Raw genomic sequence first — 18993 nt, 5'->3', positions numbered from 1 at the left:
GAAACCCCCTGGCCCACTCCCTTGGTCCCGAGGGGGTGGAGTGCCAGGCTGTGGATGGGGGGCAGAGGCAGCTGGGAGGCCTGCCTGGGTGATGCGATCCATTTTCCAGTGGCAACGATGTGTGAAATGAAAATTGGATAGAGCTGGCTGCGCCCTGCTCAGAGGCCTGGATATCGGGAGGGAGGGGAGCAGACGGGAAAGGTGGGAGAGCTGAGGGGGTGTCCCTGCCCAGCCCCTCCTTGCTCGCTCACCAGGGTCTCCTTCGGACATCGTACAGGTCGATTTTCTTGGGGGCTCGCCACGGGGTGGCTGTGGGAGGAAAGGAGGTGAGGGGGCAGGGAAGGGCCCGGCCCTGGTAGCAGACATTGCAGCAGTGGCCAGGGCACCCGCCACCGACACGGTGACCATCCGGCCCCACACGCCACAGAATGAGTGGGCTGGGAGATGGAGGAGGGTGGGGTGCTGAGCGGACTCTGGAGACGGGCCGGTGCCCACCTGGATAGTAGCGAGTGACTCCCGTGGCGCTGCCGAAGACCTGCCACAGCAGCGTGGGGTCCTGTCTGCGATTCTCGATGAACACATTTTCCAGAGCCTCTGTCCAGTTGAGCTCATTGAGGATGACGGTGGCTAGTAGGGGAAGCAGGGGGTGGGGTAGGCTGCTTCCCTGCTGAACCTCATCCCAATGACACCCAGGCATGTGCCTCCCACTAGAAAAGCCTCACCTGCTCTCTGCCTCCCAGACTCTCCCTCACTTCCCAGGGCTCAGCTGGGGCAGCACCAGCTGCTCCAGGAAGACATCCTGATCCTCACTCCCTCCCAAGTCATTGAAGAGACAGCTCAGCCTACCCTTCAGCCAGGCCCCATGTGATCAGGCAGGGCAGCTGTGGCCCCTGGAGAAGGGCCACCCAGGTGGCAGGGAGCTATGAGCTGGGATGCCCATCCAATAAGCCGCCTGAAGCTTGCGGCTAGTCCCCTGGGAGCTCACCCACTCAGCATGCACTCCGGGCCACAGCCACAAGAAAGCAATTAAGGGCCCGATGATGGGGTTGGAATTATTCAGCTATTAAGGTACCTGATAAGCTGGAAGCCACTCAGCTCCATGATTAATCAACTGGGGCCAGGAGCAGGCAGGGGTGGGGGCGGGGGCTCTTGGAGGGGCAGGGGCTGTGCCATGATCTTGCTCCGACACTGGCACATGCACTTGTGGGCACACACACACACACACACAAACACACAAACAGCCTGCACTTTTATACTGTATGCAGGTATACAATAGGTATATACCTGCATCTAACCTCCGTGTTTCCAGCCAGATGTGTCATTCCCCTCACCCCTAAACCTACCGCGCAGCAGTTTGACTGCTGCCATGGGTCCAGGGGCACATGCATTCATACCTACACGCCACCCTACCCCTACAGGAGGACACCAATGGTCCTGCTTTCATAACCCTCACCAGTTACCCCCACCCTCATTCTCCCCCAACCTCTGTGGCTGCACATATGTGATGCCTTGGGAGCCCCACCCTCACGCACACTCAGAGAGCAAGGCTTTTCTCAGATGGATGGACTCCATCCTGCAGATCTCTCAACCCAGGCAGAGACTTGGGATGGCTTAAGCAGTAAACCTCGCACACTCCCCAATGTGTGCATGTGGCACATGTTCTGGAATGTACAGTGTACCTGTCCCTCATGTGGGACACAGGAAAAACAGCAGGAGTTGGACATCTACTACTGCCAGGCCTCTGTACTTCACTTCCTCCCCAGGGGCTCCTTCTTCCTCTAATTTCTTCCCACTCCTTTCTTGCCGAGTGGAGCCCTGGTGGCATTACTTCCCTCCCAATGATCCCTATCAAAGGTTCACGCCCCCAGTGAGAACCAGAGGAACCAGAGAATGTCTTCCAAAAGCTCTGCACCTCCAAACACTGAAATCTTCAGAGCAGATGAAGAACTGTGATTTAAGATACAAATGCTCCAGGTTCGGCCCACAGCCTAGGGGGCACCAACACATTCCTGGGCATTCTTCCCCCGATCCTTTTCCTCCAGAGTGTCGGGCCTCTGTCTTGTCTGCTGCCTAATCCTCCCCCTTTTGCTCTCACTGCCTTTTCTCTGTCCCTGCAGCTTCCCTTAACTGACCATAATGTGAAAACAAAACACATTTCTAGCATTGGCTGTGCCTATTGAACAGTATGTTACGGTCCTGTTCCTAATTTAGAAACTTAGTGAGTTGTACAATTTCTATTTTTCTCTTTAAGGAAAAAGCAAAGTCAGGCTCTCAAATGTTTCACGCAGTACTGTCTGCCCTGGGAGAGTCCACCTGGCAGGTCCTACGCTTAACTGGACCTCAGTTTCCCCATCTGCACAATGACAGGCTTGGAACAGACAGACCATCCTGGAAGCCCCTCTAGCTGCTGGCAGAGGGGTGTTCCTAGCCTAAGTCAAGGGCCAAGAGCTGGCTGGGCTGGCCCTGCAGGTATCCATGACCACATGCACACACACGCATTCCCTGCAGAACATACTTGTGACCCCCCCACTCCTGGAAAGGGGCTGCAACTCAGTCCCGTGTGCACATACCCACACCACGTGCCCAAACTCTCAGATCACGCTGAGCTGGGAAACGGGGACTATGCCCCCTCAGGCAGGCGATTACAGATTTAATTAAAAGTGACACAGTAAATAAAAAACATATAAAATGTAATTTGTGTGGGTAGCGAGGGGTGACTGGGGAGGGCGGTGTGGCTCCTGTTTTAATTAGTGTGCTTGCCTTTGATAGTGCCCCTCGACTGGCTCAGGCAGGTGGCCTTGGGTGGCCTTTGGAAGGGGTGGGGGGGGGCATCCACCCTCACCCCTGCCTGAGGCTGCCCAGAAGGCCTGGATGACCCTAAGGGTGGAGGAGGCCTCCCTGAGGACCCTGGAGGATTCCCTGCATCCTGAAGACCACCCAGAAGCTCTGGAACCTTTGCTCCAAGAATCCCCACCCACCGGGCCCCTTGGATTCTGAGGCTATCCGATAGGTGCCCACAGAATTATGTCGGAACCAAGAGACCTCAGGGACTTAAATTTTTCTCCTGAAGTTCCCTATTCAGTGTTTGACTCTTGGCCTCCTCTCCCTACACTTCCCAAGTTCTTCAGGAAGTTCATCTTCATGTCTGACTTAAATCCTTCTAGCTGTAGTGAACTGGTTTCCCCTATGTGCAAAGCTGCCCTGTCCCTGGAGCTTGGAATCTCAACCACCCTCTACCCAATCCCCCTGTCCCCCATCTTCACCTCCCTCTGCCCACCAAGGACAAGGAGAGAGGTGTTACAGGGTTGATGTCTGTGAGTGAAGAGTTGCTTCCTGCCCCCCCGACCTTGTGTCCATCTGGTGTGGTAGGTCCTCAACCATTCCCAGATGGTGCCAGGGAATGGGGAGAGTGAGGAAGAGCTGCTTTGGGGACAGGTGGAGACTTGGCCCAGCATGTGGGGGGACAGTTGTGTGCAAGCATTCGTGTGGGCACGTGTGTACACAGGAGACCATGCATGTGTAGGGATGAGAAGTTTGGCGTTTTGTAGCTTGCTGGGCCTGAGAGTGGTTTGATGCCTGCGAGTGAGCGAGTCTGAGAAGTGGGCATGTGTGACCTTGGGTGTAGGGGGCTGAAGGTGGATGGCACTGGCTGGGCATCTGGGACCCAGCAATGCCTGGGTAGTGGGCCTTGTCCTCATGGTCGGGGGTGGGGGAGGGCTGCTCCCGATCATGCTGCAGACTCACAGCCTTTGTAGATGTCCGTGGGGATCTGCACGGCTGTATAGGAATAGTTGACCTTGTTCTTGAAGTTTGAGTCCTCAATGAAGTCCAGCCTTAGGGTGCTGGCCTTGGACCCCTTTTCGACATCCTCACTCTCAGGATCGTCCTGCAGAAAGGGATCCCCCAATTATGGCAGTGTCAGGGCTGGGAAATGGTGGAGAGGGGTTGGACAGAACTGCAGGCAGGGGAACCAGGGTCTAGGAGATAGGGGCATCTCAGAATCAGAGACTACTGCAGTCAGAGACAAAGAGAAAGATGGAAAGACACAGGGACAGAGGGACACGGGGACACAGGGTATAGACCTCTTGCCCAGGAGGCCTGTGACTCCCACCTGCCCTACCCACACCACCCACCACCCTCACATTTGCTAAACCCAAATTCCAAAACAGCAAGCAAACCAACCCCTTCCCCACATCCTTGTTGGGGGAGTTAGGTTTATTTATTGACTTGTTTTTTGCTGGAGGTGCTGGGGATTGAACCCAGACCCTTGTGCATGCTAGGCATGCACTCTACCACTGAACTATGCCCAGCTCCCCCCTTCCCCACATCCTTGAAAACCAACTTTCAGTGAAAGAGACAAATCTTGGAGCCAGTGAGAACACCTGCTTACAGGGACATGCCTGTGTAATCACAGGGCAGCCTCGGCACCCCTTCCCAGGAGCCTACAGACCTATGCCCCCCAACATGGCCCCACCCATCTCTTGCATGGGGTTCCTCTGGCACCAGGGAGAGGACCCTAGCCCCGTCTGGGGGAGGGGCATCACCTCCTGCTGCCGGGTGGCTCTAGGGGCTGAGCTGGGGCGGGGTGAGTCCTGGGAGCTTGGCTCCAGTAGGGGCCAGCATTGAGACCAGGCAACCTCCAGAGGGAGGGTCTGCGGCGCCTGCTAGCAGCAGGACTATAAAGGCCCCCTTTGACTTTCTAAAATGAGCTGCAGCCGCCTGACAGGTGCCAATTATGGCATCTCTCGGCCGGGCAGGCTGGGCATGCGCTGTGCGCCCCCGCCCACTACCACAGGCTGGCAGGAGTAGGTCTGCGACTACAGAGTTGATGCCGCAGCCAAGAGGGGGTGGGCAGGCACGAGTGCAGGTGTGCAAGGGAGGAGGGAAGATGGAGGTAGAGAGTGAAGGGGAAGACAGGGAAAAGCCAGATGGGGAGGCAAGGAGAGACGGAGACCAAGGCAGGGCAGGGGCAAAGCTGGGGGGCTTCATGTCCTGGGAGGAGGGAATGTCAGCAGCTGAAGCACCTTCACACTCCCTCACTGCCCCTCAACGACCCCATGACCACTTTCAGCACAAAGCTCAGCTCATTTCCTCTCCTTCGTGGATGTCGTGACAGCCGACCCCACTGCTCACTGGGTCCTGGGCACACCCATCATGTTCCTGCCTACAGGCGTTCGCCCAGGCTGTGTCTCGTCTGGGGAAAGGGTGATTGTGCCTCCCCATTCAGCCAGCTGTGCTTTCCCCACCCCGGCTGGATTGGGGGCGGTGAAGCCGTTGGCCTGTGTTGGGGTTGGCAAGGCTCTAAAGGGCCTGCTGCAAACACTCTTCATCTCTTCAAGGGTAGGTTTTTGAACACCAAATCCAAGCCATCCGCTGCCTTTCCGTTGTCCCTCACCCAGTGTGCCACCCTCTGCCCACCTCAGCACACCCTAGGAGGACCTTCAGAAGCTTCTGGATGCTCTGTAAAGCCAGGGAAGGCAGCTACCCAGCATGGAGACCAGAGCGGGGAGCTGGCCACCTCCGAGGCATGAGGCACTCACGTTCTGTTGTGAGGAGGGGGAGATGCGGGAGAAGAAAGCCCCCGAAATGTCAGTGGCAGATGAAGGGCGCTGGAAAATTTAATCTCCCAACTTTCCCAACTAATGTGACATTTGGATTCTGTTCTGATAAGCTATCAGCTGGCGAACTTTTTCCTTCCTTCTTCCCCCCCCCCCCCACCTTCTGGCTGGTAATTTAAAAGTAAATGGTCTAGAAAGATCTCTAACTGTACCTCTGGCAAAGATTAAAAAAACAAAACAACACAACACAACAAGCAGGAGAGCTGGTGAATGTGCACATGCTGATATTTATACCAGAGCTGGGAGGGTCGGGCTTTTGACCTAACTGACCCTAGCCCAGCCCTACCTGGGGTGAATCTCCCTCCCTGGGTAGTCCCTAGTCTCCCAGCAGCTGGGGGCAGGGAATCAGAGATTTAGAGCCAGCGGCTGGGGGCTGCTGGGAGCAGGGATTTTGGTGTCCTGGTAGGGGGCCAGGCAAAAGACTGGCCGAGGAGCCCCTCAGTGCCACCCTCAAGCCCAGGGACTTTGCACGGCGGGCAACCGCAGTCTCCTGGTTTATATTTAATGCACTGATTGCTAAAATTACAGCCCGTTGCCGAGGGGGGTAAGGAATTAGATTCAGGGTCTAATTAAAGGTTCGCTCTTCATTTGAATTTCAGATTCCAGCTTTAATTTTAGCAACTTCTCTGGGAGCCACGGAGGCTCAGCCAAGGGGGAAGCACACCTGCTTTAGCCCCTCCACTCCTCCTCCTCGGGTCTCCTTCCCGGCTGCCCTCCTAAAGGCTCACCCAGGCCAGCCTGATGCCACAGACCCTCTGCAGGTGTCCCTTCCTGTCTGCTCACCTCCTGGTGCCACTGGATACCTCCTGTTCACCACAGGAAATCCCCAGGTCAATAGGCTGGGGAGTAGAAGTCTCGATTTGGGGTCTCCTGCACCAACCAGCACAGGTGGGACCCCAGAGACTGAGTTGTGACACCTCTGTTTACAAAGGAGATAGTCATGTTCAACTACTTTTGCTTCAAAGTTGGCAGATGAACTTGGAACTTTACAGCTTCGCCAAACACTGTCCATTCCACATGCCCTGCATCCTCAGACACTCTTGTCTCCTCTGTAGGCCTCCTCCCACCCAAATGGTCACATATTTTTCATGTGAGTCCTCTGGTAATAGGGACCTCTCTATGTCACAGGGCTACCCAAGCAGACATGAGCTAGTCAATGATGTAGAGGCAGAAGAGCAGGGTTAGCTCTGGGTTCTCCAGTCCCAGCACTACCACTTCCGGGGTGGTGACCCCTGATGAGCCAGAGCCCTCTCCTCCATTTGAGGGCACAGGGACTGGGCTGCCTCTACAGCGTGGGTGAGACTGACTTAGCTCAGGGCCAACACTAATTGTGGGCCCAGGCTGTGGGATGGTCAGCACACTGAAGCCGCTTTCCCCACACCACAGGGAAGGGTAGCTGCACTGACCTGAGACACACCTGCATCCCAGCCCTGCCTGCCTGCCTCCAGGAAGCCCTCCCCACGTGCTCCCTCTCTCCACTACTCTTGCAGCACTCAGCATCCCTCTGTCCTCCCAGTGTGGGCACTTGAACTGATGTGGGGAGGAGGTCCAAGCACCTCACCACCCTGCCCAGGAATGGGCTGGGCCAACCCTAAACCGTGCAGTGAAGCTGTGCCCCTTGGTGCCACAGAGACAGCCCTGGAGGGGTCAGGGCCTCTAGGGAGTTGTGGGAGGTGTAGGGTGGGGACCTGTGCCACCAACAACTCTGCAGGGCCAAACTCAGAATGCTGAAGAGGGCTGGGTCCTAACACTCATTTTACAGCGGAGGCCATTAGGTCCCAGAGATGGGGTGTGGCTCTGGCAGCTCCCCCTCCCCCAGTGCAGGTGGGGACACTTACCAGCTCAGCATCAGCCTTGGCATCATAGTATATGATGTCTTCCTCCTGGTGGGGGAGAGAGGCCTCAACACTCATGGTCTCCTGAGGTGCAGCCAGGACCCCTAGCTCCAAGGCCTGGAACAGCCCCCCAGATTGCTCTGGGGCAGAGACTCCCCCCTCCCCTTTCCAGAGCTGCCATCCAGGAAGGGCTGGATGAGTCAGGCTGGGGATGCCCCACCCCCACCCCAGCCAGACCATCCTCAGGGATCCTCACAGGCTCCAGGGGGATGTAGTACCCTGGTTGGGTTGTGATCCCCTGGGCTCCCCGATGCCAGGACCAGGGTCTCTGCACTGCAGCCCTGTTGGGAGGAAGGGTCAGAGCCAGCCTGGTACAGCTGAAGCAGTACCAATGGGGAAGTGAGAAGATCGAAAAATAGAGCCGAGTCTGGGAAAGAGTGAAATAATGACTCGACACCGCATCTTCCAATTTCTTCTATTAAAAAGCCTGCTCATTACGGGCATGTACTTATTAATTATCTGTGATTTGTTGTGAAATGCAAGGGGGTTTACACAACAGGAGCGGGAGAAAACAAAGCCCGGCCCCCGCGCCTGCCTCCCGGCCCTCGCCTGCCTATGCTAGCGCCGCCTGTCCTGGCCTCGCCCGCCTGCCCGCCGCCTGGGTTCTCGGCCATCTGCATGTCATAATCACCGGCCACCCCGGGGACCCGTAACACAAACGGGCTAATTTCATGTTTAATGATCTTTAATCAGAACTGAGCACAGCTGACAGAGGCCGCCAGAAGGTAAGTCTGGTGCCATCAGGTGCCATCCACTCAGGAGGGGCCACCCCACCCCTGCCTCGACAGGCCGTAGGGCCAGGACACGAGATAGGGCCACTGTCCAAGTCACCCTCTGCTGGTGCTCCTCGGCCCTGTTTTGTGCAGCAAAACCCTGCAGCGTGGCCCTGGCAGCCCGTCATTCACCTGTTTCTTTGTGGTCTGAAAATGGGGGTGATGATAAGTGTGCCCCCAAGGGTGTGGCTGTAAAACAGCAAGCACAGAGCCAGCACTTACTCCTTGCTGGGCAGAAGTCACCTTGGCCACCCCTTACCTGGGCCTGACTGGGTGCCATTTGCTGTGTGACCTCAAGGCTGCACTGTTCCCTCTCTGAGCTCAGGCTCCTCATGCTTCAGGGAGGGGCTTAACCTTGGTGACGGTCCAGGTGCTGGGTCTGAGGCCATGGTTTGAGGTGGTTGGTACTGGGGCTTGTTGTGGGTTGTCTCCCACCTGAGGTCTGGGGGTATAGGCCACTGGCTGGACCTGCAGGCAGAGTCCAAGCATTCTGGAACATTGACTACATGCCCGGCACCATGCCTGGGTAAGACCACAACCTCCTGCTGAATGAAAGACCAAAGGCGAGGTGACAGTTCCAGTCCTCTGAGGCATCTGCCGTTCTAGAACCTTGCAACAGCCCTGTGACCCCGTTATACAGATGGGGACACTGGCAGGGATTAAAAAGGCATCACACCCTGGCTCCAACCTGCCTTCCTGACTCATCTCCCACCCCTCCCACACCTGCCCACTCACCAGTCCAGACAGACTGGTACTCAGGTGGGCCCAGGGTTGAGAGCCGGGGCCAGGGCCCAGGCTCCGGGGTGCTCGGCCTTTCCCTGGGCCCAGCTCTGACCAAAGCGCGTAATGAAAGCTGACATTACATCAAACACAATAAGGAGTTTCGGTTGATGAAGATCATTCCTGAACACACAAACCCATTAAACCGAGGGGAAGAAATATCAATTCAACACACTCGCTGGCGAAAAGAAAATGTGATTTGTTATCTAAAAGGGGGTTATAAACACGGCTCTGATGCTCTTTCCCTCCATAATGAAAACAGGCAGGCACAGTGGGAGGACTGCAGATTAGAACATGGGGCTTCACTCACCGACTTTTTAGGCAAACCTTCTGCAAGGATGGAAAAGGGCATGGGTGGGGGTCGCTCAGTCTAGGCCTCCAGAGTGACCCGCACAGGCTGTGGCTGGGTCCTGCCTGACCGGGGCTGTCCCTTGGAGACACCTGTCATTCACTTGGGCCATCCCTCCAGCTGGTCCAACGGCTCCCTTTGTCTCTCTGTCCTGCTGTTTCATGGTCTCAGTAGAGGACTGGATGTTGGTGGCATCGGTGACACAGGGGGAAGATGTCACACGGGAGGATTCTAATCCCTGTGGACTGCAGGTGGAGCTCAAGAATCTGGATGCAGTCATTGTCCCCCAGGGCTTGGATACATGTGAGAAGGCCTCCTCCCTGCCTCCCCAATCTTGAGAGGGCCAGCCTATGCCCTGTCCTTAGGATGGGACAGTGGCAGGCAAGGTCACATGTGTGAAAATACATTGTAAACCCAGCTGTGGTCACTATGCTTGATGTGATGTGGAGCTAGGGGTGTGGCAGGATGGGGCCTCAGGGGTGGATAGGAGGGTCCCTAGAAAAGGCCTCCATATCCGCTTTGGCCTGCATGGTGCCCCATGTCCACTGCTAGTGTCTGGCCTCTAGGACACAACGAGGAGGCAGTATCACCTAGCGATTATGCACAGAGGCCTTGGCTAAGGGACTTGGCCTCAAATCCTGACCTGAACACATGAGCTCTGGGATCTTGAGCAATGAGTGAAAACTGAGACTGAAGCCTCACAAGTCCCTGTGACCCCATGAGGACTCCTGGGGGTCCCCTCCATCTTGCCAATGGGGCAAGGGTGCCTGTTAAATCCTGCAGCCTCAGTGAGGCTTTACCTCATCTCACAAGCTTCTTCTTTTATTTATTTATTTATTATTATTATTTTTACATTTTCTTTTTAGAGTGGGGAGGTAATTAGATTTATTTATTTATTTTTGGAGGAGGTACTGGGGATTGAACCCCAGCCCTCATGCATGCTACCCATGTGCTCTACCACTTGAGCTATACCCTCCCTCTTACCTCATCTCAGGGTTTTCATTTTCCACTTGTGAAATCAGAATGCTGATGCCTCCTCTGAGGATGCTAAAGGGACAGAGAGGGAGGCTTCTCCAGGGGTTAAGGCCAACCTGACCCAAGAGTGGGCCTCTTATGCTTGCAACTCCCCAGTCCCGGGAGGGGCCTGATGTGAAAGAAACCCTCTGACTGGGGTGAAAAGTGTGTCCTTAATGTCCAGGGTCTACACTTCTGACGCCTCCTCCATTACTTGGTATTTTGGGGGCCATGTTGCTTGAATTGAGCAGGGAGTGGGGAGAATACCTCCCTGTAAATTCATACGCATGCCTAATCCCTGTGTGGATTTCTGTACATACATGACACGTGAGGGTTGGGGCTGGGGGTCCCACATGGCCCTTGAAAGCGATGATACACATGCTTTCCTTAGCCGGAGCTGAGCTCGGGCACAAGGGGCGTCAGCAGGTGGGGAGCAGGTGAACATGGGGTGAGTATGGGGGACAGCGGTTGGCATCTATGGTGCCACGGCAGGCGGCTGCTGTGGCCTGCTCAGACCTGACTGCTGCTTGCTCACTAGGCCCCCGTGCAGGGCCCAGGCCAGCTACCAGGCTGCACCAGTGAGGACGCTTGGCCTTCCTGCCCTGGCTTACTGCCAGCTGAGCTCAGCCAAGAGGATTGTTTTCTGAGAGCGCCATCTGTTGCCGGCTTGGCAGAGAGGCAGGCAGCAGGCCCGATGGCTGGGGCAGACCTCAGGCCCAGGAGCCACCTGTCCTGTCCAGCTGGCTCTTCGGCCTGGCCCAGCCTTCACAGCCTTCCCTTTAGTTTTCCAGGCACAGCTACCTCTCCCATCAGTCTTCCCAGGGCAGGGCTGCTTCTTCCATTAGACTCTCAGGGCAGGGCTTTGTCTCCTATAGGCCCTGGTGCTGGCGTTGAGGCCCTGGGACCAATGGCCTCTCCTGCCTCCCCGACCCATGCCCTGGCCCAGCTCCTCCCTGGTGGCAGCTTAGACGGCAGATAATGATGGCACAGTGAGGTGCTGGCACCAGGCACAGTGTCCGGCAGGCAGACTATCTTCATCTACCCTAAGTGTTATGGGCACCAGAGCACCTGCTGCCTGTCTGGGAGGTGCTACCTGCTAACAAGGGCCATGGTGTCCAAGGGCTGTGGCCAGGGCTGTGGCTAGGGGTTCCCTGTCCCTGCCATGACAGGAGTGTGGAGTCATGACCTGGGAATAGGGAAGGGAGCGGGGGAGCCTCCACATCCAGACATTTCCCCCTTGCTCTCCTGTCTCAGCTCTGACCCTGCAGACTCCATGATCCCCCCAAGTTCCTGAGTCCCTGGGCTGGTGTTGATGGTACAACTGTGTGTGTGTGTGTATGTGTATACGTGCACCACTGTTCATTTCTCAGAGGTCTGCCTGCAGATCTACTGTGTGCTGTTGACACGGGGAGGACCACACCCTACTGATCATGTAGTGGATTCCAGTCTGGCCCCGTGGGCCCAGGGTATCCTCTGTGCCCAGAACTGCAGAGTGCCATCCTCTGCATTTCAGAGGTAAGAAGACTGAGGCTCTGGTCCCTCTGTCCACAGGGCACCCAGCTGGGCACATGGACAGGTGGTGAGCAGCACTGAGTCAGGCCTAACTGCTTCTGACCTAGAGGAGCTGTGAGTGGGGCAGACAGGTGAGCGCACTGGGACACTGGTCTGGGGGAGACTGTACTGGGAACTATCTGTGATGGAGGAACCAAAGGCGGATGCTGTGGGCAGGGAGGGTGCCAATGCTATGGTTGGGGCCAGAAAGAAGTACCCTAGGGAGTTCAGTGGAGAGGGCAGCGTTGCCCTTCTGAAGTGGGTAAGGGCATTCCTGGGAGAAGGCCTGGCTTGTGTGGAGGGCCTGAGTTTGACACTGGGGTTGTAGCACACAGGTTGGGCGTGCTTATGTTCCTGAGTGCTGGGGAGGAACATGCTTCCTTATCTGTTCCCTCCTGAAGGTCACTGGGAAGGACATGGTTTCAAGGGTGGCTGGTGTGCCTTTCACAGCCTCAAGTCCCTGTATCCCCGCTGCATAGACAGTCCCTGCCTGGAGCTCTCCCTGGCAGCCCACCATTAGCACTGATGCCTTTCAGCCCAGCAGGTGGGCAGCTCAGCACTTCTGGGGAAGAGAAGGGCCCTGACCCTGCAGCTGAGAAGGAGGGGGTGACTACAGCTCCATCCTGCCCAAGATACTGGTGGCACACACAGACAAGCAGACTGATGGACTGGGAGAGGTGGGCCCAGCTGGCTCTGTGGTCACACCCATAGCTGGAGGCTTCTTGGGTCAAGCCAGGGGGATGGGGCCAGCAGAGGCCTCTCCTGCCTCATCTCAGGACAGGAGCACCCAGGGCCCAGGGGCTGGTGTGGCCAGAAATGCACCCACACCATCACCAACTTGCATTCATGTGGCCTGATGTGTGTGCTGACCCTTTCACACATCACACCTGGGCTGACAGGCAGCCTCAACACCAGCTGGTCCTTTGCCTATTGGGGAAACTGAAGCCCAGAGAGGGGTGAGCCCTTGCTAGGTCGCACAGGCACTGTGACCCAGTGTGCAGGGAGCGGGCCCTCAAGCAGCACCTATCTCAGCATTCCCTGGACACCCCTGAGACCTGGGCCTTGCTTCCTGGCAGGCCCCCACGGTGTCCACTATGACCTGGGATAAGCTGTTCCTGTCTTAGGGAGCAGCTGAAAATCAGGAGTCAGGGGCCAGGGGTCCAGTAAAAAGACTCTTGGAAATCTTGGGTTTTCTGCAGTCATGAAGAGAAAACAGGTTTGGGGCCAAGGGAGCCTCTTGGTCTTCCTGTTTGGGGCCTGGACTGGGAGGGAAAGAAAGCCAGGCTGAGGATGGGTCTCTTCATTCCCTTATTCCCTGATTCTTTTGCTCCCTCTCCTGTGTCTACTCTGCACACCTGCCGTGGGTGGGGAGGGGAGGAAGCAGATACATCAGAAACAAAAGAAGGGCCAGAGCAGGAGCGGAGGGTTCTGGATGCCCAGAAAGTGGAGGAGCTAATGGTCTGGGGAGCGGAAGTAGCTGCGCTGGGAAGGGACAAGACAAGCTGGGCCTCCAGGAGGAACAGAGGGCATTCAGGGTGGAGAGACCAGGAAGGGGCCTGGAGTGAGGTGTTCAGGGTGGCTGGAGCACAAGAGGAGGGGAGGGAGGAGTGAGGTTGATAAGAGAGGTAGGGACAGCCAGATCCTGGGGCCCTGAGTGCAGGCTCAGGCTGGTCCTTGCAGGGAGTCTTCGGGTGGGGTTATTTGCAGGTGGGGGCAGGTCCGAGCTGACAGTGAGGGCAAGTGCCTGCTGCCATGAATGTTTCTGCTAAGAGGCTGGGGAAGCACTTGGCCCAGTGATGGTGGTGGTGCTGGGATGGGGAGGAAGAAAAAGGCCACCCTGGGCTCCTAGGGAGAGGAGATAGGTCCAGGGAGTCACTGGCTCATTCATGCGTTCACAGTTTAAAAAAATCATCTGTTAACCTCAACCCCACGTGAGCTCCCTGAGGGTAGCACTCAGCACCCATGGGGCAGCAAAGGAACAGTGCAGGGGTGTGGGCTCAGGGTGGCCTGGGAGCATGGGGACCAGGGAGGAGAAACAGGTTTAGGGGGTCTGCTTCATAGGCATGAACCTCTTGTAACTGACAGCCCTGCTGTGAATCTGTTCCTAGCAGCTAACCTCAGGTAGGTCTAACCACTCTGTGCCTCAGGGTTCTCATCAGTTAAGTAGGGATAACAATCCCTCCTGCCTCCTAGAGGTGGCTCAGAGCTGGAATGAGTCAAGGGGCTCCCTGCCACCCCTTATTGGTCCTCTGGGTCCCAGGGGACAGCTCTTGGTGCCTCTCCCGGTGTTTAGTACAGGGACCACTGGGAGGTGTGGCCCACATGCCTGAGCAGCTGTGGACACAGAGGCCTGCCAACTGGTCTGGTCCCTGACGGTTCCATCATCTTTGGCATCGAGGGTTCCCTGAGTCTGGGAGGAACCCTGCCTCAGCCTCTCTTCTGCTTTACTGGGACCCTGACAGAAAGGGTGCAGGTGTATCCAGCCCCGGCCCAAATCAAACACAGCTGCCTGAATTTGTGAGCCACCTGGGCTTGAGGCTGGGGGGCCAGTGAGGCTTTCCTTCTCTCCCTCGCATTCTGGGCCCTTCGTCCTCAAGAAGAGTCCTGCTCCCAGCTTCTCAAGCCTCCACTTGCTCAGCACCTGAGCTCCCTCTGAGCTCTACTGGTCGTAGGAGAGGTTTTTGTGGCTGTGACAGCCTGTTCCTCGATTCCAGCTTGGGGGCCTTCTAGAGACAGGCTGCTTGCTCAGGGAAGTCTGGGAAGGGGATAGGGTCCCTTCTCCCAGCTTCTCTTCCAAGTCAGTGTATTAAAGTCTGGAAAGTACTGGAGTCAAGAGGCCTCTTTGCCCCAGGGGTCCTCTAGGAGTCTAGACATCTCCTTAACCACCAAGGGGACACCAAGTTTGGGAAGCATCACTTCAGAGCAGCCTATCTGCTCATGGGAGACTCCACAGCTCCTCTGGGGTAAAATGAGAGGTTCATATTTGCACCCTGTATCCCAGCACCAAGGGGAGCCTCAAACGGTTGCTGGCTCCACCCCAAGGAGCTTTCGAAGCACTTCCAGTGGGTCTGGGCTGGGCAGCCTCCCCTCCCTCCTCCCCTGCATTCACATCCACAATTGCCGGGGGTGGGCAGGTCCTAGGGGCTGAGGAGGGCATGGCAATTCTTACCTTGATGTTGTCCTGCCAGCGGTGGGCTTTCTGGAAGTTCTCTGCAGCATCGGCCAGTCTCTGAGGGACAGAGCACAGGGAGGTCAGAGGCTGAGGAAAGGCCATGCCCAGCCCAAAGCCTTCTCCCTCCCCAGTGCTCCCTGGGGCCAGGCTGGCTCAGGGACCCCCTGGACATCCTGCCAGACTCCCAGAGATTCCATGGCACCAAAAATTCTCCATCTCACTGTGTGGGCCCTTTTCCTACCCACAGCAGGTTCCCATAGACAAGGTGAAGCCTGCAGAGAGTGATCTGAGGGGCGTCTCCATGGGACGTCCGGGACTTCAGCTCAGCCACACCTCCTGCCCATAGGATGGCAGGGGGATCCCCAGGATGTACTGGGACTTAGGCTCTGGAACCAAGTCCACTGTCACTCTCTATCCACTACAAACCAGTGTCAGCCCAGTGCCAAAAGGAAGGCCCTCTCCAGCCAAGGGTGAACTGCCAGAAGTGAGAGTGCCTTGCTGATGCACCTTTGCCCCCAGCTTGTTCAGGGTCCAGCAGGAGGTGCCCATAGCTGACCTCTGTCCACCTAAGCCCAGCACCACTGTCTCTGTCCTGGCTTCCTGAGTTTCCTTCCAGCAGGGCTTGCCAAGCCTTCTGTCCACACAAGCCTGGCCTGTCCTTTGGTGCTGGTTCCTGCAGTCTCTTCCGTCAACTACTCTGCCCATGAGCACAGCTGCATCTGTTCACACCTTGTTACCTGGCACACCTGGCACCAGGTTGTGCTGATGTGCGGAGATATGGCAGAGTCAGCCCTGTTGTCTCTCAGTTCACAGAGGGAAACAGACTCATAACTGGACAGAACAACCAGGGTAGGAATAATTGAGGTGCTTCTGGGAAGCTCAGTGTTGTGGGAACTTGGGACATCAGGGAAGACTTCCTTTAGGAGGCACCAGAATCAGACTACCTTCTGGGCCTGAATCCTGGATGCCCAGAGATTCTTATTTTGTATCTCCATGGATCCTGTCCCTCTACTAAATCTTGGGGCTCTTGAGGACAGGACTGAGTCTGGCCCTTTAGGGCCTGCCACAGAGCTGAGTGCAGTGACGTCCTGTTAATCATAATGATGACTGTCACCCTGAACGGGTCACCTACTGCATCCAAGCCGTCCCCTGGGCCAGAGACACATCATGTGTACCTGTCCCCGTTCACAATGTGCCTGACACATCCTCCTCAGATGAGGATACCCAGGCATGCAGGTGGTGAGTAGCCTGCCTAAGTTCACGGAGTGACTCTGGGTTGGGCTTGGGCCCTCACCACCGAATTTGCCTTGCCTAGCCCATGACTAAGGTCTGAAGGCATTCTCCACAGGGCCCACCAGGCCTGGGAGAGATAGAGTGGCTCTTGGTGGGGGATGGGCTCTGGTCCCCAACACCTTGCCCGCCTCGACCCCGTGGGTGGAGCAGTAGGGTCCTGTCTTCTGGGCCTCCAGCCCTACTCAGAAGGCCCTGGCCCCTTGGTATTCAACAGAAGTGCTCCCCTCCATCAGCCCAGGCCTAAAGGCTTGTGGGCCCCAGAAGGGAGGTTCTAATAAAGCCTGGAAGCTGCCCCTCGGGGGAAGTGGGAAACCAGCTTTTCCTCCCTTCCAGCATGAAACAGTGTGGTGGGGGGGGGGACGACCTGGGGATTCCCAGGAGAGCTGCAGTCTCCACTCTATGGGCAGGATGCCACCCCTGGCAGTTAGAGGGGCCATCCAGAGCCAGCCCCACTCCCACTGGGCCTGGCACCCTCTCCTCCTCAGGCCAAGAGCACTGAATGCTGGGGAGGATATGAGGATGAGGGACCTGGGGGCAGGGTGGGAAAGTCCGTCTCAGAGTCAAACCGCCTCGCTTCACAATGTTGAGTCCCCACTGGCCTCCACCTCCCTCTCCTCTTACCCCATTATCTTTCTTGTAGGTTCTGTCCTCTGCCCACCTGTTACTGCAGTGCCTGCTTAGGTGGGGTTTAGGGCCACAGGCCTTTCTAGTCCCAGACACCTCCCAGGTCTTGCCTCCAATCCTGGCCCCTCCTGAGTTCCTGGACACCTGGGGTTACCCCCAGGCACACTGGAGCTCATGACACCCTTCTTGAAATGAGACCATCCACCTTGTTACATCCCCCTACATTCCACCATTGATTTTTCTCAGATCACCCACTGGTCATCCCAGCCCAGACCGTCCTCCCTCAGCCTCCTGTATCCTCTCTGGCCCCTCATCATCTTTCTCCACACAGCACCTGGCACCTTCAACATGTGGATCTGAGCACACGGCTACCCCCTCCTCCCCAAACCCCTAAACCCTTTGGCAGCTCATTATGGCTCTGCATTTAAAAGGCAAAGCTTTCTTAAGGTCCCAGGGGCTCCTATGCACCCAACTCCTGTCCCTCCCTTTCCAGCCTGGGGCCTCCTCTCAGCCTCAACCACAAACACCCCTACCCCAACCCCAACAGCTGGGATGGATGAGGCCTCTGAATCACAAGCCTGCAGTGCCCCTCCTCAGAGGATGTTACTGTGGGACACATGGTTAACAAGTCATGCCAGTCCTGTTAACTAAGCACTGACCATGCATGAGGCACCTGGCCTGGATGAGAGAGTGTGAGCCCAGAGGGCAGCCCCCAGGGCTGCACCTCGAGGATGAGCCTTGGGCAGTCACTGCCCACCCCCAGCGGCCCACCAGCTTCCCAAGGACTCCAGACCTTTCTCAGAGTGGGCCTGGAGCCCATATGGGGCTCTGCCAAGGCCACTGCTCTTTGTTGGGGTTGAGGCTGGGGCACATGTGGGAACAACCAGAGCAGGCCCCTGGCCACAGAAAACCACAGGGTTGATTGGATTGCAAACACTAAACTGACACTAGTTGAAGTCTCCAAACTGGGCCATGGCCTTGAGAAGCAGTCCTCTCCAGACCCTACCTTCCCCACTGGCCGGGTGATGCCAGCTCCTTCACCCTCTCAGGGCTTAGTTCTGACCCTGGGATTCACAGGCCTCAGGAACATGGGGGCTGACGGCCCCTCAGGCTCCCTGGCCTAGCGGCCAAGGTGAGGGAGACCCAGGGACAGAGGGCCCCACCCCCCAGCCTCCTTGAACTCATGGAGTCCCACGGGCTCAAAGGCCCCGGTCAGCCCGCTGACTCGTGAATAACGGAGTTGCAATAGCCGCAGCGAAAGGATTACTTTTAATCCTCACTAACGATCAAGCCATTATTATTTTTTCAGTGTTACAGATCAATCAGTCCATCCCTGGGCACTGGACGTGTGGAAACTGCTAAACACATGGGCCTGGTGGTGCGGGAGGAAGGCTAAGGCAGCTGAGTGGGAGGTGGACGGGGCAGGCTGTGGCTGCACTCAGCCCCTCGGGACTGAGGGTGAGAGGGACGAGGACTGGGAATACATACCAGGGGCCCTCCTGCTACCAGGCCCCACACATTCTGCTCCCTCCTGGTGCACTCTCGCCCAGACTCCTCTAGCCTGTTCCACTCCCTCATTCTTGAGGTGTTAGCTTCGCCCCCATTCTTCTGACCACTCCCTGACCCCTGCCAAGCTCCCACTTGTCCTCATCAAGGAACTCAGAGAACCGTATGCTTTGTCTGTTTTTCCCTTGGAGCTCTGAGCTTAGTGGGGGCTATATCTGGCAGCTGTCAAGTTTATAGTAACCTGGCCCCTGACACATAGTAGTACTCAATGAACAGCTACAAAATCGAGGTCAGAGTGTCTCTGAACCTGGGTAAAGGCTTAAGTCTGGCTCTGCTCAGCCAGCTGTGTGACCTGAGGTGTGTGGTCTAACCTCTCTGAGCCTCTTCATTACATCCTGGAGGGTGAGGGCTGCCTATG

The 18993-nt window shown here is 56.7% G+C and overlaps 1 protein-coding gene across 6 annotated transcripts in view; it reads right to left on the bottom strand.

The window, feature by feature from the left end:
- The window catches only part of CACNA2D2 (calcium voltage-gated channel auxiliary subunit alpha2delta 2), a 136916-nt gene that overhangs the window by 17187 nt on the left and 100736 nt on the right, over nucleotides 1–18993 (bottom strand). For all 6 annotated transcript variants that reach the window (XM_032458434.1, XM_032458437.1, XM_032458435.1 and 3 more), the window contains exons 4-8: nucleotides 15150–15209; nucleotides 7457–7501; nucleotides 3745–3886; nucleotides 496–627; nucleotides 252–309 (exon numbers count right to left, since the gene is read on the bottom strand). In XM_032458434.1, the coding sequence (XP_032314325.1) occupies nucleotides 252–309; nucleotides 496–627; nucleotides 3745–3886; nucleotides 7457–7501; nucleotides 15150–15209 (437 nt within the window). The remainder of the gene's footprint in view (nucleotides 1–251; nucleotides 310–495; nucleotides 628–3744; nucleotides 3887–7456; nucleotides 7502–15149; nucleotides 15210–18993) is intronic.

The sequence above is a fragment of the Camelus ferus genome, chromosome 17 (genome assembly GCF_009834535.1).
Source record: "Camelus ferus isolate YT-003-E chromosome 17, BCGSAC_Cfer_1.0, whole genome shotgun sequence".
Classification (NCBI taxonomy): domain Eukaryota; kingdom Metazoa; phylum Chordata; class Mammalia; order Artiodactyla; family Camelidae; genus Camelus; species Camelus ferus.
This window is presented reverse-complemented; position numbering and strand designations above follow the sequence as displayed.